The 23165-nt window shown below is 32.9% G+C and overlaps 1 protein-coding gene across 1 annotated transcript in view; it reads left to right on the forward strand.

Moving 5' to 3' along the window:
* The first annotated feature begins 1610 nt into the window (after positions 1-1610).
* Positions 1611-23165, forward strand: part of LOC148311287 (uncharacterized) — a 160530-nt gene continuing 138975 nt past the window's right edge. The window contains exon 1 of the mRNA XM_088256817.1: positions 1611-4815. Within this exon, the coding sequence (XP_088112943.1) occupies positions 1611-4815 (3205 nt within the window). The remainder of the gene's footprint in view (positions 4816-23165) is intronic.

Below are 23165 nucleotides of genomic sequence, written 5' to 3' on the forward strand. Positions count from 1 at the left end.
TACACCACGGAGGCCAGCGGGTAATAATGGTCAGCGTTTTATATGGTATGGTAATATAACACTATCCTTATCGTTCGTCGTTCACTTTGTGTAATACCATTCAAAAACACTGTTTCGTGACTACCGGTTTTGGAATCATTCCATCATCAGGTCAAATGTGGATGATAGTCATGAGGTAGGGTTTTTAACGGTATTACAAAAAGTGAACGATGTATGATAAGAAGAGTGTAAGAATACTAAATCCTTTACTATTAATTCATTTTAGATTAATGTAACACCGTATTGATGCATTACAAAAAAAAATAAAACAGGAAGTAAAATTGAAGAATAGTCTTTTTTGTTATAATTATTAGTTTACTTATGTATATAAAAAAAAAATAATTATAAATGATAGTAAAATATTTACTTTTGACTTTGGCAGATTTTTTTTTCATGTTTACAAAATTTAATTAAAGTTGGGCACAAAATAAATACAAAATTAATTTCGTAATATCATATTATTTTCGTTTTACTTTGGGGAATTAATAATAATTTATTTCAAAGAAATACTGTTTTGTTTTCTAAAAATATTTCCAGAAATATGGATGTAAACACTAAACTTTAAATTATCCATGTGCTCAAATTCTGTTGAAATTTGACCCAGTCAGAAAACTTCATATAACAACAATAACAAAAATATGTTAGGCCGGTCTTCGCCCCTGTATCGCAAAATCAACACAAGTAAATTATCGTTGCTAAAAACCAATAGCTAAAGCAAATTTTATTTGTATATGATGGATCAATGGGTTGAAGGCTGGCCTAATGTGGTATATTTTGTATTTGTATGGAGGTTTCAGTATTCACAAACAGAATTGTTGAATACCGAAATACAGATGTGTCAATATAAAGTGTTGGACAAATATAATTACACAATATAACTTATGAAGGACAGATCAATATGTAAATAAAAGGTCAATCGAAAAATTCCTTAGTTTATTTTAAACGAAAACCTCTGAATAAAGATGGATTATTAAAATATTGATTTATATAGATACTTCTTTAAAAATCGTAAAATATTTTAATTCTTTAAAGGAAATGACACTACTGCTTCGGTAACCATTAGTTAAAGTGACACTAATACATTATTATTTCCTTTAATATACGAAATATTAATTGTTTTTATCATTAAATAAATATAACACGAACACACATACACATCCACACACATATAAATATAAATATAAATATAAATATATAAACATACATACAAATATATATATATATATATATATATATATATATATATATATATATATATATATATATATATATATATATATATATATATATATATATATATATATATATATATATATATATATATATATATATGCAGATATTTTCCATATTCCAAATAAGAGGGGAAAAGTTGAATATTTTTAATAAAATTAATGTTAAATATAGGCATAACTGTAAAAAGACGAGCTTTGCATGCCACATCCACTGTCGTGGTACGGGCGGTTCTACCCTCGTGCCAGGAGCTATCGCGTACTGCAGATCTTACCCTTAGTTTACTAGAAACCTTCCTTTATACCATCTGATACCCGCGGATGTGCATTTATTGACAAGTCATGGCAGAAAAGTTGAAAAGTAGCGACTCATGTTCCAATAGTGAAACACGCGAGTGTTTCGCGAGTGATGTGAATTGCGACCAAGTATTAATCAATTTAAAAATTGTCGCCCAAATCCTTAAGGGTTTTAAAGCAAACATAGACGTCGCAATTCCCGTAGAAACCGATGATAGTCCTGGGTCAGAAAATCAATCAGGAACGTATGTGGTCTCGGAAGATCACACTCCTCTGGAAGAATACACGCAGCCCGAGAATTATTTTAATTCAGATTTGTCTGAAACATTCGTCCCCATCTCTGAATTTCCTTACCTCTCTCAGTTCTTTGATAATATTCAAAATAAATACAAATCTTATAAAAGTGCGAGAAAAAGGCCATTCGAAGCGTTCTGGGTAGATCTTAAAGACCTTAGTATGACGGGAGAAATTGAAATCAAACAACAATTTGATCTTGCTTCTTTAGTATACAAAGAAACTGAAAGCAAAGAAAGTAAATCAACACAGTGTGATCCTGATCCAATTCCTGAACAAGAGAGAATAGAACAGTATGAAAATATGAATTGTGAGACGAACATATATGACATAAAAACGTTTGCCAATATTTTAGTCGACAATATTGTCAAAGATGCGCAAATGGTTATTGATATCGCCTGCAAAAACGAAACATTTAAATTATCCGCTGTAAAGCGCGAGAGATTAGAGGACTGTAGAAATAAAAGGCTGTACGATAACCTGTCGTCGTACTACGAGAGCCGACTATCGCGTTCGATCGGCCGATCGCGATCGGGGAGAGCGCGTCGTGTGAAATTGAAATGTACATCTTTCCCCGTGTCCCCCTCCGCGCGCGAAGAGAGTTCAGCCGCGGAGACGATCGCTACAGATCGTAGGAGTGAAATCGAAATGTTCCCAAACAGCGCGAGCGCCATCGCCATCGAGCGCGGAGATTTGATAACAGTAGGCGGGGCACGAGCGGAAGCACGGCTGACAGGCCGGCGAGCGCGAGCGGCCCTCGAGAGAGCCGCGGACGGCCAGTGTAACGGGGACCGCGTTTCGGGCCACGCATCGACCGTGCTCATAAAACGCGCTATGAATTCAATCGGAAACGTGATGGATCTCACCGGCGGGTCGGTGCGCGAAATTTACGCCAAGTATAACCTGTCCGATGCTCAAAGCGCGAGTGAAGTGCGTATTAGTGGTTTCGTTACTAGCGGACGTCGAAATAAGATGAATGGCGAAAGCGTGTCGAGCGGATTGCCAGATTTAATCGACGAAAACGAACCCCGCGATAATATCGCGGGCAAACTGTCGTCCGAGAAGTTTGAAAAAGTTTCTGGCGGGGAAAAGTTTCGGGAAGTTCGCGCGCCGGCGCGAAAGTTCGGAGGAAAGTGGCGGGACGCGCGCCGGCGATCGATTCGCCATCGTATCCCTCGGGTGGTTCCGCTGCGCGGCCGTTGTGTGCTGCTAAGGGTCGCACCGACCGGACCGTGCCTGCTGCTCGACCTCTCCGCGTCCGACTCCGGCACTCGACAAACTTTCGCGAACAAAATATTATCCCTGCACAACTCGTGCCCTTGCACGCTGCGCTCTCCCAGAGAGTCCCGCGGGACATCTGACAAGGAATTACCCGAAAAAAACTTTTTCAAACAATTTAAAAAGTTAAAAGAAAGTGAAATAATCTCGCGTGATGTTCTCCAAGAAGAAAAGTTGAATGAAAGTAATGCAACTGAAAGCCCAGATATAAATAAAATCAATGTTGTGAATTGTGACTTTGATATTATTCCAAAGAAAGAGTGCTTCCTACATTCTGCACTTAATAAACCTCACTTTACAGACGAGCACGTTGCGGAGTCCCGCGTTGCCACTGAGTCATCGGAATATGAACTGAAAACTAACAATTCTATTTCACCCCTTAACGAAAATATACCGAAGGAAGACAGTTGTATTTGTTTGTGTCATTTTGAAAAAAATATTTCCGCAAACGGTTCTGACCTTCTTTCTAATTGTTTATCCGAATCGATTGTCGCAAAAAGCGATTCCAAGTACTCACAATTTCAAAACAAATCGTTAGAATTAAATAAAGACGTTGAAATATCGGACTTTTTAAGCAGTAAAACCCTAAATAGCTTTGAAATAAGTTCTAGATTAAAAAGGTTAGAAGAAAAGTTAAAAAACTCCGTCGAGTCGCTAAAAGAATCTAAGTCGGAAGACCCTCGCGCAGAAGACAACGTATCTAGTTTATCGGAAGCCATACTCGAGAATACAACTTACTTTTTAGAGGAAAAGGTAGACGATATTGACTCTTGTAATAATTACATTTTCAAAAAAAATCCTACAAATTTAAACAATCACTATTTAGACAGCTTCTGTAAGGTTAATCGCGATTTGAATATAAGTCAATTTTGCACGGAGTCGTTATTGTACGGCGACAGTCCGAAGTGCCCCACTAAAAAGTTACTACAAGGGACTGACGAGGAAGAAGAAAGAACCGCGGACGAATCGGCCAGCGATAGCGAGACTAGGGAACTCGAAGAGTTCGAGCGCCAAGAGCGCTGGGCATCCAACGAAGAGTACTTTAAGGCGAACGCGGATATATTCGCCAGCAGCAGTTGTCAATTCAGCGTCGGCAACCTCCCGTCTCTCCTGCCGGGGGCAGCCGAGGAGCCCCTGACATGCTACGACGAGCTGTGGGACAGCTCCGAGTCGACGTCTAGCGCGGACGAAGAGACCGCGGCCAACACCGCAGCCAACGCCATGAGGGGCGAGCAACCCGCGCGCGCCGACCGCCGCCACAACAAGGACGCGGCCAACCTCAAGTCGCTGCTCAAGAAAGGAGCTCGCAAAGGGAAGAAAAACAGAGTCATTTTCAACGAGAACCGAAATGAGTTCTTCGAGGCCGACTACATAATCCTGATCCGGGAGGAGTGCCAGTATGACGAGGAGAGCGACGAGGGAGTGTGCACGTGCAGTCAGCACGAGATGGTGCGTCTGGAAGGGGAGCCGACCCTGAGCCCCCCGGAGGGATACAAGGACCCCGGCCTGTTCAGGGCTGACGGCAGCTTGCGGGAGCAGGGGCTGCTGGCGGGGCCCGGGGGGCTGCTGGTGGCCGAGTCCGGCGGACCCGTGTTCTCTCCGCAGCACCTGCGCCAGCTGCAGCTCATCCAGCGCCTGCAGCAGGAGCAGCTCCGCCGCGCGAGACAGGCACTCCGGGGTGAGTTTCCCTTTGCTACTACCGCATACCTATTGCATCTGCCTTCACTCATTCATCAAGTATATACTCCTCGAGGAATACCACTAATGGACACTCAGCATCAGCTCAAACAAGCGTGTGTAAGTTTTATGTTGCTAATATATGTGAGTTCCCTGAGAAAAGTCCCCGACATCTCCATCTTTCAAGTAAAACATTTATTTCCTTCATCGTAAGCTCCTTAACTTGCATCACCTGTATCCTATCAAATATATTCCTATCCTATATCCACGAATCACCATGCTTTCATCGATTATAATCAACGATCAAGTTAATACCGCACTGATCCGATGTGATGATCTATGCACAACTAGATGTGAATAAGAGTCAAAAGAATATGCTTTGTAGAGTTTCCTTAAAATATTCTAAATTAATTTACATATTTTGGATCCAACTTTGTGTTTCAATAACACTTTACACGAATATTCGATTTCATATATTGTAATTACATCGGAGATTACAACGGTGGAAAAATGTTGATAATTTAAAAAGCGCCATTTATGTTAAATACTACATCAATGTCACTCTAAATAAACTATAAAATATATTTACTTATATTCCAATTAAGTAATACTAATTGTAGTTACGATTTTGAAAACAAATGTATTTTTATTTCGCTCGTAAAGGTCATTTTTCTCAGATTCTAAGTGTTGGTTCAAAGTGAGTAGCATCTTCGGGATTACAACGTTCACCAAATTTATTAGGTACATTGCTTGTGAGGTGGCATGATTACTTTACCCATGGCAATTGTTATAGCTGATCGAAGTGTGAGACGTCGTCTATAAGCTAATTCGTATGGAATGAATTTAATTTTGAGATACTATGTAGTAGTAGCGGTATGATGTGACAGAATTACGTAGTTCGTAAATTAGATTATTAAATTAAATTATCTATTACAAAGAAAAGCACTTCGGTATAAAATATTTTAAACACATGTAAGCGGAGTTAAACTCAAATTATTATTTTCCCACAATTATTTGGAATTGATATTTTTAAAATATACACATAAATACACGCTCTAAAAACTGAAATAGATATTGTGATTTGAAGCGTGTATTTAAAAAAAGGGTGTCTTCAATATTTACATTTCAATTTATCGTACTTACGTTGAAATGTTTACGTATAATAAGATTTATAAAAAAAAAGTTATGAAATATTAAATCATCTCTCCATTTCATTTCTAGAAATGCCGACACGAGGACGGAAATACGAATACTCCGAAAAAAATATGATGTTTTTAAATCCCTCAGAAATCCGAAGAAATAGGTTTAGGTTCAAGGACTTTAAGGGTGTCCAAAGTTTATTTATTTATCACTAAATATTTACGGCATAAACATAAATTAAAATACTTTCATTCCTCTCGGAGATCTGTTTTTTGTGCTTATGTTTCCGTTGTTTATCTTAGGGTGGTGACTGACCGGAGCATTTCGTCGTAACGTAACGTAACATCGTAACATCGCTCGCGGCGAGCATCACCAAGCATCTGAAACTATGGATGGAGCGCTCGGCTCGATGTACTGACTGCCTAAATGCTCGCATCGTAACGTGATACGTTACGACGAAATGGTTTACTGCTGAAGAAATACTGATTAAAAATATGTAGGTGTTTCACATGAGAGGTATGGGGCACAAAACAAATCGGACATTAAAAAAAACAGCGGTGGTATTAAGGATAACAATATCAATAATAATTTCGGATAATTTACCATATATATCGTCTTTTTCGTAAAATACCACATAAAAGGCGCTTTATTGTGGTCGAATTGGGGAAAAGGAGGTGGAAATGACAAACAAATGCGTTTTAGTTTTTTTTTTCTAAAGATCATCTCACTCTCACTGTTTCTAACTACTGGTGGAAGAGTATTCCACGCCATCTGTCCCGCAACAGTATAAGCACACTCGTTAAATTTTGTGCGCTGGTACAATCTATGTGTCCAAAGGAGTTGTTGTAGCCGATCGAAGCGTGAGACGTCTATCAACGAATTCGTCGTGGATTACGTCTTTTTTCTTTCATTATGCGTGTGCATTTAGGCTCTAATGATCAGGGTACTTTAAAAAAATGGTGCACGATTTTCAAGGTTTTTAAATGCATCAAGATAACTTGAAATATTCATAGGGGAAAGAACACATTTTTATTGAAGTAACCTTATATTAAATTTTCTTTAAACATTTCGTCCCCCTTGATTCTGAAACTAAATTTCCTAAAATTCTTATTCGGTAAGGAAAACTTTAGAACATTTTGTTTCAATATTTTAATCTGCATAATTTAAATAAATGCATCTTCAACTCAAATAACTAGTTCTCGATAGAAAAAAAAAACCCAAAAAAACAATGATAATATTTGGAATAAAGGTCAAATTTTTCAAAAGAATATAAACACTTAATATTTAATGTAAATAAGCAAATAAAATAGAATAAAAAAACACTGTTATGTTCCTTTTTCCATTTGTTGTCGATTTAGTATCAAATAATAAAATTCATTTGTTATCTGATTATTTAAATTAAATCAGCAAATGTCTTGTTTCGGGATGCGCTATATTTCTTGCAATTTAAGATAATATGCAAAGACGGGTTTTTAAATCAGAAGTATGAGAAATCAACCTGACTCGAGAATCGTTATGACGTTTCTACCAGTGAACAAGCAAAGTGCACTAAACGTTTGGTCAATGTGGGCGTCTGCATCTGTAACTATTAAACTAAATTTGGCATGATTAAACTTATACCAACCTTAACTATCAACAACAGTGGAAATACAAGAACCTTGGAAAGTAAAAAGCTTTATATTAGAACTACCTAGCTGTAATATTTCCATTTATATCAATAAATATTTCTATTAAAAGAGTTTCTCTCATACAAATAAACACATTTTTATTGAAGTAACCTTATATTTTCTTTGAATATTTCGTCTGCCTTAATTCTGGTTGGTTGGAAGATATTGCTTTTTAGCAATAAGCCCGCCAATGTACTTATTTATTTTCAGTACATGAAGTTTAAATAAATAGTTTCTCCTCAATAAAAAAAAAGCTTCTTCATCTCACCACAGATGTTTCCAGTGAAAATTCTAGTGATTCAAGAACAATGTTTCGAAATGGGATCATATATATATATACACACATATATATATATATATATATATATATATATATATATATATATATATATATATATATATATATATATATATATATATATATTTATATATATATATAAATATATATATATATATATATATATATATATATATATATATATATATATATATATATATATATATATATATATATATATATATATATATATATATATATATATATATATATATATATATATATATATATATATATATATATATATATATATATATATATATATATATATATATATATATATATATATATATATATATATATATATATATATATATATATATATATATATATATATATAGAACTTCCGAGAATTTGAGTAGTGTGGTGTGGTATGGAAGTCTGGACACGTAAATGTCCAGACTTCCATATTTTTCTTCATCTTTGTTGATTTGTCAAAAAAAGGATTTCGTTGTCATTACTCGATTAAAGTTACTAAAAAGTGTAACCACATCTCGGTCGATACATTAGAGCCCATCAAAACCGTCAATGCCCATCTATGTATTGTTTTCAGACAAACAAAAGTAGTACTTACTAAATTATGAATATCGATAAAGCGTTCGTAGTTTCTGGTTGTTAAAAATATTACATCAAATTCAATTAGTAGCGGCACTTGTGTATGGAACATCAAAGGCTTCCACCTCACCTATAATATCAGATTGAAAGTGAAAACATATTTATTAATTCGACACCTATGTTCCTTTGATAGTAAAACAGATAAATAAAAATAAGATGTTTATTAAAAATACTAAAACAATAAAACATGAAAGTGTAAATAAATGTAGGATTGACAAAAAGATATGCGTGCAGCACTTTACACGTGATAGAAATAAATAAATAAGAGGGATTAAACGTGACAGACAGAGAAAGAGGGCATCTCAAAATAATACAATAATAAAAAAATTATCACAAAATATAATATTACTTACACGAACGTACCTCAATTGTTCATATATAGCGTCTGACGTGTACATCTATAACGCGCGCATGCGCAACACTTTATTACATCTTATTCTATCACTTTATTCGTTGTGTATACGTAGCTATCATTTGCTCCACTCTCGTATATAGCTCTCTTTCTCCTCCTTTGCACGTTATATCTTTCTTTTCACTCATGTAACAAAATTTGCTCACTAAACGTGAAGTTTCCTTGAAATTTCACTCTCAATTCTCGTGCAGTTATTGATTTTCAAATCACCGTCTAAAAAGTATTATTTCAAAAAGTTTAAAGTAAATTAATAAAAACTGATAAAGTAAATATTATTAGATATTTTTATACAAGTAAAGTAAATATTTTTTCCCGTTACAAAGGGAGAAAAAATAAACAAAAAATATTAAGAATTTATGAAATTAAAAAATAAAGTCATTAATAAGAAAATAATATATTTTAGAAAATAAATCAGTTAAAATCATTAATTTCTTAGTAATGTTATTACGCTTCGTTGAAAATTAATCTACTATTTCAAAATTTGTTGTTGAACCCACGTCACAAAATTTGTTCAAGTAAATCTATTGTTCGGAGATGATTGATGGACACCTACGATAATAATTGTAGAAGTATTCAAGTTCTTACGCTTAAATATATACTTTCAAACAAATTCATAATTTTATTGATAAAAAATATAATGTACTCGTGTATTATTAATATTATGATTTATGAAAAATATATTTACGCAAATTATATATTAAATATTAAAATCAAACAATTTTGAATTTTAGAGTAAACTAAATTGTATTTTATTATTAAAATACGTTTACCGAACTAAGCCATCGCGGATTCGATTCCCGCCAAGTGCAAAATAAATTCAAGAAAGATTTATTTTCACTTGGTCTTGTGATGTATTTTTTACATTAACCTTCCCTATCCTTAGTATCCTATGTGCAGACAAGCCTCTAAATATAGAGGCTTTGCGGTTTATTCCTTTAAAAAAACAAAATAAAATTTGTGACTATTGTTTCGCCGTGTTATGGCATTATCAAACTACAGTCGTATGTACAGCAATTTGATGATGCCATAACAAGGCGAAACAAATTTCCCAATTTTTTTTGTTGATGTATTTTTAATAATAAAGCACAGTATAGTAGATTCTAAAAATCAGCGTTAGATTTTAATATTTAATATATAAATTAAAATGGAATTCTATAAATATGTTTAAGTATATTTGCAACATAAGTTGAACTAAAGTTTAAATTTTATTACTAGAAATAAACATAAAATAGAACAAATACATAAGTTCCATCAAAGAAATAGTTTTGTAAGATTAAATTGTGGTATTGATGCTGTATCCCAGAATGTTTTGAAGTATGTATTAAAATATATCCCTTTCCCGGTTTTATTTTTGACGTGTAACGTCTTTTCAATCACGCACGTACTCGGTACAACTTACGCTACAGCCGCGCTATGAATAGGAAGTAAGTTCACCGTACTATCTATGTCAATTTTTATCGGATTGCCAAGTAAAAAATGACGTTTTAAAGTTACAATATGACACAGTTTTATTGTAAATAAAGTTCAAATAAAATTGTTATTTATACATGGCAAAAATCTGAATCAAATTAATGAAAAAAAGAGTAGTAAAAGTAATTTATGAGGTGAATGTTGCTGGTAATAGAAGCAGAGGAAGACCGAGGAAAACGTGGCATGGTCGTGAGTCTGAGTAATTGGCGGGTATGTACGAGGAGATGCATGAATGTGGAATAGGCGAAATTTATTTGAAAGACAAATCGGTGTGGCTTTCTATTCTCTCTGCCTACCCCTGAGAGGAATGGGTTAGTCAAGTTGTTATTAATTGTAAAATTGGTACATCACCGTGACGTTTATCGATAGACCGCAACGTAAAGACGCTAAAATCTCTAATGTTGTGAAGATTACCGAAACAATTTAGAGCTAAAATTAAAGTATCAAGAAGTTTCTTTTATATGCAGCAAACCTTTCTCATAAAATTTCATAATTCCTGAGTATCACTAAAAAATCAACACATTTTTTCGATACATCGAAAACCTGACTCGCAAGAAGGACGGACAACAAAAAACATAGTAAAAGTTTTCACTCATAATTGAACATTCATATAAATCAGTCAAAATTAACCCGGATGAATGCGCAAACTTAGATAAAGTATTACGTAAGTTATATGTATTATTTTAAACGAAAATTGGGCTATATCTAAAATCGGGAAGCATTATTCATATTTATAAACGTAAGAGCTCCACCGACAAAACACATAAGGTGGCTTGGTAAGTCTCTGCAAAAAAAGTTAATTATTTTTATGAATTTTTAAATGAATGTATGTAGTATAATTTGATGGTTAATAGCATAATGCTTGCAAACTTTTTACTTTTTACTTTTTCACCTTTTTAATGTTTTTATGTTTATAATTTAATTTAATTTTTTTTAATTTTCAATTTTATTTATGCTTTCTGATAGTCAAGTATTTTGTATTTTCGTATTTTATATTAACACTTTTATTCTAGTTCTTCTTATAATATCTATTGTATTATTGCCAGCGTCCTTTACTTTGACCTAAATTATATTGTTTGCCCACACACAGGCCATGCCTATGTGGGGATCTTTTTTTGTATTTATATTTTATTTATATTTTTTGTATTTGAATTTATAGTCATGTCATGTTTGTATAATGCAAAAGATTTAATTTATTATTAGATTAAAACCAATATTTTTAGCTTTTCCACTTTTTTATTTGACCAGCGACCGGGTTTCGTCGTTACCGACATCATCAGACTGGTTACCGACATCATCGGACCAGTCTGATGATGTCGGTAACGACGAAACCCGGTCGCTGGTCAAATAAAAAAGTGGAAAAGCTAAAAATATTGGTTTTAATCTAATAATAAATTAAAAATGCAATTCCATCACGAAGTGTCAGTGGATAATATAAATCTATTAATGCAAAAGAATTAAAAAAATATAAATATATATATATATATATTTTTTATGTATGAATATATATATATATATATATATATATATATATATATATATATATATATATATATATATATATATATATATATATATATATATATATATATAAATATATATATATATATATAGTTAACAAATAATTGTTACAATTAAAAAAATAAATAATAAATAATATATATATATATATAAATATATATATATATATATATAGTTAACAAATAATTGTTACAATTAAAAAAATAAATAAAAATAAGTTCAATATTCTTATATTCGTAAACCTCCATATTCGATCTAGCTGTTGTCAGTAAATAAAGGAAAACGGTCGGTTTATTCAGATTTTAAATGCAATAAATATACATAAATTACATATTAAAATAATAACATTACGCATTGTGAGTATATTTAGTACGCGATCATATTACTAGCGCATCTCCAATTTGAAATTTTGCATTACTGCCAAAGTCAATGTTAGTGCACGCGTTGATATTTGACGGGTGTCATCTGTCATCTACACAGATGGAAAATTAATCATGGAGCTCTACAGAGATCAATAACCTGATACATATTGGTTTCAACGCATATTAAATATTTTGAAAACGAATAAGCGTGGCATCCGAAAACGACTATTAATTTTTTTTTTAATAATTATGTTTTCGAATAAATTTTGAATGACGCTTAAGGGGATATTCTCAAACACAGAATTCATCCCACCGAAGACTACCAGAGAGGTCACATATCTGTTCACGCCCAATTTTTTAAAGAATGTAAATTAGATATATTTTTTGTTTTTTTTTAGAATATATATATATAGAAAACAATGTACTTTTTTAAAATCTTTAACTCTTAATAACTGTTTTCTTTTCAAAAACTTTTAATTATTTCCAAAAAATAATTAGTTTTCATGGCAAAAACGGTGTTTTCAGAAAAAAAAAATTAAAGTCGATATCAGCAATTCTATATTACAAATTACATTATTACAAATTATATTATATTACATTAATAAATGATAATTTATCAATGATGTCAAAGCCAAACAGATTTACGGCTTTAAGCGAATCCAGAGATTTAAATTAATCGCTTCTCCTCTATTTCCAAAACTGTATCATGAATCTTTTTAATACTAACATATATTTTTCAATTACTATATGTTATCGATGGGTTTTTCATGGTTTGAAATGAAGTTAATACTAACCCTGAAATTTTTATTGTATTTGTCCGGTAAGGCTGCTGTAAAATTTTCTCAGATCGATCAGATGCTTATTTAATAAGATTACTAATTTCTACCAAATTATTTTAATTAAAATAAAGAAAACTGCTGTAGTTCAATCCATGGTTAATACAACAATAATTGACATGATAATCAAATTATACCAGCTTAAAAGTTGAAATCTTCTTTCATATATGCGCTATTACAAATATTTAGAAAAACAATATTCTTAATGCAGATAAAATCACTAGACCTCTATTTTTACAGTTTCGAACCTACGACTTTGTGTTTAGTTAAGTTGCCAGGTGTGGAACTAATTACAACGTAATATCGAGGTTTCACTGTACAGATTTATACAACCACAAGATCCTCTCTATTTCAGTATCCACACTACCCTTTGTTCTCTTTTATGTACGGACATAAATTAGTAACTTTACTGGTCAGAATATTTGAGTCCCTAGTGCGAGGCTAATCTTAATTCATCGGCAAGTAAACGAAAGATCATTTTATGTCTGCCTTTGCGATTCAGGAGATTTCGGTATTGATTCTATACGATTACCACACACTATTTAATGTGTTTTTACTCTTATTTTAAATGAATGACCCGTTCCGTGGTCTATATCATGACAAAGTTATGCCAATGCATTATCCGAGAGCAAAGTAAATTATTTTATTCATTCAAACGCTTATCCGTACTCGATGGTGCACAGGGCACTGCATCATATAAACGCAGTGTTATCTTAATCGTTAACATACGAAGGAAAGGGTGATCAGCCCTTCGCTTCCGAGAACCAGTCCAGGGTTATATTGAATAAATATTAGAGTGAAAAAATCACTTATATTTATTCGACTCCCCCCCTGAAAATTGAACCCGGGACCTCCAGTACCTCGGGACCTCGGTAACCGAGAGTGCTGACCATTGGAATACGGAAGCGAACAAAATAAAAATGATAATGTATTATTAATTAATAAAAAATTCTGATATACAAGAAATTTATACACATTTTTTCTTAATTTAAAAAAAGATAAAAAGGACCGCCTTCTAAACAAATTCGCGGAAAAATGTTTGATAAAATATCATTATTAAATTGATTTTTTTGCCCATATGAAATCAAAATTAAAAGCTAGATTAAGTAAGGAAAACCGTAACACCTAATTTGCTTATCTGAAAATGTATTATATTTCCGAGTTGCAATTTTATTAGTAAAAAAATCGGCGAAAACGTTTAGCCGCCGAACAAATAAAGATATTATTTACGCTACCGGTCTGGTCTTTCTCAAACCCCTGTGACCCGTGAAATAAAGACAATATTATGCACGGACCTGCGCATAACACGAGAGGCAAATCTGTTTTGGTAGACTAATTAATGAGTAGACACGTTTCAACTCCGCTCCAGCCACCTTACTTAGAAACAAGGCAACCTGCCAGGTATTCATTCTATCTAAATCCTGTAATCGGGGGCTCTTCTACAGGGCATTAGCACATTTATTACAATGCCACCAAGCCGAAAATGTCACAGCTGTGAATATTGATGAAATTTTAAAATAAATAGCGAGTACCTACTCACCACCTTTACCCTTTTACCATTATATTATACATCTACTAAGTAATATCCGTTGAAAATCAACTTTTGATAAAAATTATAAATTATTTAGTTGTGGATACGAATATATGCACTTCAATTGTGTCATATTTTGTGAGAATTGTGGTTAAGAACACCAATCTACACTCACACTCATGCACAAATATATTAAATTGGGGAAAAAGTAATTGTGTATTTATCGCTTTATATCAAGTATGAGGGTGGTGACTGACCGGAGCATTTCGTCGTAACTTCTTCTTCTTCTTGCTGTGCCACTTCTAACGAAGATCAGCGATAAGCGATCTTCATGGCTATCTTCAATTTTGATGCTGCAGCTCGGAACAGAGATTTGATGCTTCTGCCAAACCATTGTCTTAGGTTTTTCAGCCATGATGTCCTTCGGCGTCCTTGAGTTCTTAGGCCCTCAATCTTTCCTTGTATGATTAGGTGGGGAAGACGATATTTTTATTTCTCATGACGTGTCCGAAGTACATCAGCTTTCTCTGCTTGATGGGTCGTAACGTAACGTCGTAACATCGCTTGCGGCGAGCATCAGCGAGCATCCGAAACTATGGATGGAGCTCTCGGCTCACTGTACTGACTGCCTGAATGCTCGCACCGTAACGTGTTACGTTACGACGAAATGGCTCCGGTTAGTCACCACCCTAACAATCATCCGATTTAAGTCAAATATGTCCGTTCTATTTGATTGTTGTCAACGAGAATTGTAGTCTGATAGAATCAACTTTCCTCGTCTTCTGGTTGTAGGTCGTTTAATCATGTATAACGTCACCTAGGTCATACCTTGGAATCATGTTATCTTTCTGTAGCATCCATATTTTTTTTTAATCTTCCTCCGAATGTCTTTCGAGGAAGATCCATGGCGATCGCCTGATTCACAATATGTTCAGGTTTTATACGTCCTATATGCCCATCCAGAATGGTAGCCTAGCGTGCTAAACATTACATTACGGAGGCGGTTCTGGAGGTCCCGTGTTCGATTCCCAGGGAGGGATGATATAAATATAAGTGATTTTTTCACTCTAATACTTATTCAATATTACCCTGGACTACTAGTACCTGAAGCGGTAGGCTGATCACATTTCCTTCGCATGTTAACGATCAAGATAAAACTGCGTTTATATGATGCAGTGCCCTATGCACCATTGAGGTACGAATAAGGGGTTGAATAAGATGTGCCCATATCATCTCGATTGCCTCATAACGCGATGGTTAATTTATTAATGTGCCTTCAGTTCAAAAGCGTTTAAATTATAATGTAAATTCATCAATTTAATCCCGTCCACTGCGATAATCTATCGGCATATCCACACGTTACCTTATAACAATATTGCACTACCCTGTTTTAATGTAATTTCCATCAGGCCATCATATTCGATTATCCCTTAAACTGTATCATGTGGAAATTCCTATGCACTCTGGACAATGTAAATTTGATGTGAGGTTCACATTGTCAAGAAGGTAATCATGTTACGTCCAGCCGTTCCGAGATAACGAATTAGCATTGTTACATTGTGCATAGGTAGTAAAACCAACTAAAGGGATAAGTATTTTGTTTGAAATTTAAAAAAAATATAAATATAATCGGAGTTATTTTTCACATCATTTTTGACATCTCAACATAGATGAAGAAGAATATGGAAGTCAAGGCATTTACGGGGCTTACGACCGTCATAGGCTAGTTAAAGTGATCACTTTACACAAGTGTAACATTCGCCAATTCTACACATGATTGACAACCACACTACACAAATTCGATTTTGAATTGGAGATAATCCAGACTTGTGAACAAGTATTTGGACATATTCAAAATGTTACATAACTTATCTTCCCATGCGAGATGTGTATCTAATTCATTTTTATCACAAGAATCCTGGGTAAAGATTTAAAGAATCCGATAACTTAAAAATTCCATTCGTGTTTATTTTTTTTTAATATCAGCATAAATATTCAGAGTAATTAAAAAGTTTTTAAAGTAATTTGAATAAAGGATACTTGAAAAGGAAGAAAATGTTACGTGCGTTTGGGATAGTTTAAATCATATATGGGCAACCACCGGCCCGAGGGCCGTATCTGGCCCACCGAGCTATTTTGTTCTGCCCTCAAGCATCTAAGCGAAGTATGAATAAAAATTAAAATAAAAATTTTCACGCATTTGCAAGATTTTTTTTGTCTTTTTGGCAGCACAAACAGTAACGAACAGATTAATTGAAACAAAACTTTTTTTGTTGTATTTTCGTAAAAAGTTTTGTTTATTAGTTATATCACAAATAAATATTTAATATCATCTTATTTGAGCTCAATCAAAGATTTTACTCTTCTTGGCATCTATTTATATTAGGTTTTGGCACGTGGATGCCATTTTTACGTCTCGAAACCATACCTGAATTATGGACAAAATGAGCTTATCCACCGTTGTGCAATTAGTTTTGGAGAGCGGATTCTTACAGATTGCCGATAAATTTTCAATTAAGTTCTTAAGGCAAAATTCTTGACCAGTCCAACACAGTTCGTTGATTTTTATTGAAAAATCTCATATTTTTTTTGGATTTGTGGCAGGGGGTTAAATCCTGCTGAAATAATCCATTACCAATCAACCTTCGTTTTTGTGTCTCTAGTAGTATCTTTTCCAGTAGAATTGGGTGACACTTCTCGCTATTTATCATCTCAGTCACTGAAAGAAGCAGCCCTGGTCTACAATACGAGAAATACCCCCAAAATATTTTTTAAGACGGTGTTGAAAATACAAAAACAATGTTTTGTTTCAATTAATCTGTTCGATACTGTATACGTGTGAACAGTTTTTTTAGAATGAAACATAAAATTTTTAAAAATCGACCGAGGAAAACAAATGAAAACCTCGAAAAATCTTAACGATTATCCTTAAGCAATGCCAACGCCAATATTGATATTCTCTTATTTCAAGTACAAGGCCAACTCCAGATATCAATATTTTGTCATTCATTATATAAAACATTCACCATTATACTTGTTATTAAAAATAATGTAACAGCCTTTGACTCGGATACATAATGATAATTTGGCCCCAGGCATAGGAAAGGTTGTCCATGCCTGGTTTAAATGAAGCATGGTAAACATACGCAAGTGGGAATTTAATTAATCCACATATAATCCATTGAGCCATCTTGATCGTAAGTTACGTAAATATGAGGTTATCAGTCTTACACTTCAGATTCCATAATTACTTTCGTAAACAGTCAAGAAATTTTGTTGAAAGGAATTTAAAGCGTTGAAATTTTAATAATGAAACAGCTCCTAAGTTTTATGAAATATTCAAGAACCATTTTAGAATAATTTGTTTGTTTTAACTACAAACTTGTATTAAACAGAAATGTGGAGGTCCTCACCAAAATTTACAATAATGGTTACATTTACAATATTGCACAAAAAATCCTTTGAATGCAAATCTGTATTGTTTACTGTATTCTATTGAAATCTTAATTAAAGTTTCGACAAAACGTGACCAATCCTGTGTTAAACTAATATGAAATCATTAAATCGCACCAAAGCGTAACAATTTTACAAGCCAGAATTCCTGATATCTTAAAATCATTTACAATGGAAATGTAACGTTTTGGTGAGGACCTCCACAAATTTACACTAAAGAATTTATGTAATGGTGAAATCGTTCAAAATATGGGCAAAATGGTGTTAAGTTAATGACTTAAGTTCTTCGATATTCCATAATCGCTTCTCAAAAACCATAATTACCTGATTCTACTGAGTATATTTAATTACGCGTCCTGTCGATACATTTTCAGTAAGTATATCAAGCCACTCAACCAATTTATTAAATAATGAAACATCGAAATTCCCAAAGGGGGGTTAAATAAATTATTAAGTCGGAGCTCAACTTCCACGTGAGGTTAATTTAATATTTTTTTTACCTTCGATACAAACATGATATAATATTATATTATATCTCTTGTGTAAAATGAAAACAATGGAATAGAGATTTATATGACACACCGATCATGTAAAAGTACCATGATATTAATACCTTAAAGAAAATTTCAAAAATTATTTGCAAAACACTTACACTGATATTAAAGTCGAGAAAGCAAGTCCTGAATGATAAACAAAGAAATTATAAATTATTTAAAGTTTACGGTTTTCGTTCTAAAAATACCCTTAAATAAAGTGAGTTAAAAAGTTTTTTGATCAAATTAACTTGCAAAGAAATACCAAGTATGTATCTATTTCAATATTGTAATAGTAGGTTTCATTAATAAATGTATGTAAAAATACAATTTAAGCACAATTTAATACATGGTTACAAAAATGTAATCATCGATTGTTTTAGTTTTGTTTAATTAATTTGTATTATGTAAATGAAGTAGTCGGGTAAATCGTAATGTTTACAACATTTTGAATGTGTCCAAATACTTGTTCACAAAATTTGGATTATCTCCAATTACAGGAGTTATTTTCATTTAATTTTTTGACATCTCATCAAAGATAAAGAAGAATATGGAAGTCTGGGCATTTACGGGGCTGACGACCGTCATAGGCTAGTTTAAGTGATCACTTTACACACGTGTAACATTCACCAATTCTACCCATTATTGACAACCACAGTACTCAAATTCTAAGCTTAAATAATAAAAATGAAAATGGCATTTTCTGGCGTTTCTCATGTGTGTGATTGTAATCCAGGATTCGGACCTCACATACTAATATAAGAGTTTCTGTTTAATAAAAAGCTTCTTTACATCTCACCAATAGATGTCTCTAGTGAAGTTCTAGTGATTCAAGAACAAGGTTTCTAAATTGGTTCATATATATAGAACTTCTTAGAATTTGAGTAGTGTGGTTGTCAATAATGGGTAGAATTGGTAAATGTTACACGTGTGTAAAGTGATCGTGTTGCTCAAGTAAACTGCGTTGTATTTTTGGCTTGCCTTAACTGATCTTGCTCTCTAACTTATTTGTTAATAATAAAAATACATATACATATCACGATGCCCTAAAAAGTGGTTTTATTTTACACTTGTTTTATTTAGTGGTCCTTCTGATTAGGTATCTTTGAGCTAAGCGCCACGGCCTAGTGCCTGGTTAGTAGTTAGAACAGCGCGTTAATCACTGCATAACGGAGGCGTACTAACGTTGTCTAATTCACCTTTCCGTACTAACGTTCGTTTCAGCATGGAGGGGGGAGGAGAAGTAATGTGCAATTTATAATTATTATTTCACCTTTCACACCCACAAAACCAGAATTCCCACGCTCACTTTACCTGACTTTCCACGCGCGGATTATTTGACACCAACGCTTCTACATACGGATGCTTGTACGGTACAGGGTGTTTTATAATTAAATATAAGAGTACTCGTCCGAGACGATTCTTGAATTTTAAAAAAATGAACACACAAAAATTGGTAATCAAATAATCTCATTTTTATTAAAATCACACACATGAGAAACGTCAAAAAATACAATTTTTAATTTTTATTATTTAAGTTTATAATTTGACCAGATAATTTATTCACAACATCTTTGATGAGATGTCAAAAAACAAATTGAAAATAACTCCTGTAATTGGAGATAATCCAAATTTTGTGAACAAGTATTTGTTAAGTACACACTCAAAATGTTGTGAATAAATTATCTGGTCAAATTATAAGCTTAAATAATAAAAATCTCATTTTTAACCATTTTCAGTTTTACTTTGTTTATCTCTTAAACTCGGAGCTCCATATTTTCAATCAATCATGTAACATTTTAAGGGGTTTCTAAGAGCTCAGTGACACTCTTAATGGCATCAACTTTACTCGGTCGGTGGTCTCCCATGCCGTTAATATCGTTTATATCATTTATACCATGCCAGTTAATATCACACTTTGTAAATTGACTGCGACGCTTTTCAAAACAAAACCAAGAGTATTGCCGAGTACGCTACGAATATTGTAATGGGACATGCTTCAATAACATTTTAATATTTTTTTATTTGGAAAAAGGTGTCTAAATTTAAACCACCCGGCAGATGAAGATACTGAGATCACTATTAGATAATTCGACATCTTGTACTTGTCTGTACAGAATTACATTCCGATTTTAAAGAGGTTCAAAAACATTTTAATGCAACAACATAATTAGTTTTTTTTCAATTATGTGTGTAAAATCTCAGTTTTTTTTTGTTAAAATGTAGTGAAGTAGTATAAATTGTATACTGTCATGCATTATACTTAAGTTCGACAGCCGTCTAGTAAAATATGAAATAAAGGTTAGATGAGAGTAAGAATAATTTTTCTTTAGCATATCGCTCACTCCTTTCAACAACGTCATATATAAAAAAAATGATTTTTCAGGAGATCATTTTAAAGTGTAAGAATACAATAAAATGTATTTAAAATAAATATCAAGCCACTTTTTGAACTTTTTACTGTGCAACAGATCTTTTTAGGTATAACCTGAATGTTTTTTTTTACATTTGAAAAATATTTAGTAAATTTAAAAAACATAATAAAACGATTAATTTTCTTAAAAATGCAAAAACAACACTTTCTGCCCTGTAGCGGGTAAATATTAAATTTAAAATAAGCCGCTTTTGCTATGATATAGTATATTTTCTGGGCATTCCAAAAACATGCACAACTAAAAATTGTCGATTTTTGATATATGCCCACCGCGTACATTAAATTCATGTAATTTATTGTAATTTATTAAATCAAATTCATGTTTATAATGTTCTGCCGAATTCGGAAAATTGTACTGATAAGAATTGGTCGAATTTGACAATGGTGATATGTACATATGTGTGTATGTAAAATGATTCGGGAGTATTCTATATAATTAGTTAATCACGTCGTTATAAAAAATATCCTTACGACCCCCCGGTCCATTACATGTTATTCTTCTTTTCTTTATGTATATATGCGCACACAAATTGGTAACATATTATATACGTATGTGCGCATTGGTTCGAAGCGGTATTAATATATTCGAGAGAACTCGATTTTCAAAAATTAAAATATTATTCAATGTTCCGAGACGGACTCCCACAGACGAAATTGTACTCACCAGTTATTCACAAAAAAGAATAATAATCCTTGAGTATGCATCTAAGAATTACTTTCATATATCACAAGAAAGCACCTCCCAGCAAAGGCCACAAGCCACAATTAACACACTTTATGGAAATGCACATAGAACTACAAGATGCAAAACATAGAAACACAACAAACAAAACATAACATATACCACTTTTGGTCAAAAGAACTTAAATTATTATGCACAACCTGCTTCCAGTATCTATAAAGTCATTTTAAAAAAGTAACTAAGTTTAAAAGAGGTATTTATAAATAGATAATAGAGGTGGATGATCTGAAACGGACCTTCGGCCATATCGTATTTGATTACATGTCATAAATAATTTTCTTTTATAAGGAAATAAATTAGTATTGTAAAACGTACCTTTCAGTATGGGAAACCTCTGTGAGGGCTCATTATTGTAATTTATTATAATATGTGTGATGATAGACAAATCTTAATAATAAATAATGTAAAAAATAAGGTGATCATATAATATGTATTCCACTCTTACATCCAATAAAGATTATTGGATGTTAGAGTAGAATACATCTTATATATCTTTATACATTTAATTTATGGAAATATATGACGCAAACGGAAGGAGCTCGGGATGAATGTAAATGAAAGTGGAGGAAGAATAGGGTGGGAAAAGGAGAATATCCGTAATGACTAAGGCACACGGGGCTGCATACCCTAACAATTACCGGAAAGTAATTTACACAAATAAGGATATCACATGTACAGTTTTATGAATCAAAATTAACCGAGTATACATGATACGCGATAAAAACCATTGAAAAGATTACGTTCTTTCGAGTACGAAAAAATTGTAAATAAAATTTCACGTACCTCTTGTGTAGTTCGTAAAACTGTAATACCGGTTTCTTTGTACTTATTCCGGTATCGCGCTAGAATTCAAACACCTACGTTAGGACAGAAGACCATTGATATGCTGACAATGGCAATAGTTTAAAAAAAGTAACGGTGCCTTGTGTATAAAACAGTGTGTGCGGAATGAAGCGGATTAGCTAGTTATAAATGCAGCATTTTGTTCTAAGCAAATACCATCACACAATTGTGCACACATGAATATATCGTAGTACACATATATATCAAGTATATTAAGAAAAACAAAAACAAGTAAATGGTAAAAGAAAATCTAAATAACGGCTAGTGTGTTAACATATAGTTACATCACTGATTACTTAGGTAGGTTCCTACTATGCAGAAGGGGGCACTTTGTAGAAAATAGACAATTTATGAATACAAGCAAAGATTTAAGTATACTGCAGCAATAAAGTTGTACAACCTGCTCTCATTATCTACAGAGTCTTTAAAAATAGAAACTAAATATAAAATTTCTA

Source organism: Brachycentrus maculatus, unplaced genomic scaffold, assembly GCF_059751285.1.
Source record: "Brachycentrus maculatus isolate JH-2025_06_01 unplaced genomic scaffold, ASM5975128v1 h1tg000068l, whole genome shotgun sequence".
Lineage (NCBI taxonomy): Eukaryota > Metazoa > Arthropoda > Insecta > Trichoptera > Brachycentridae > Brachycentrus > Brachycentrus maculatus.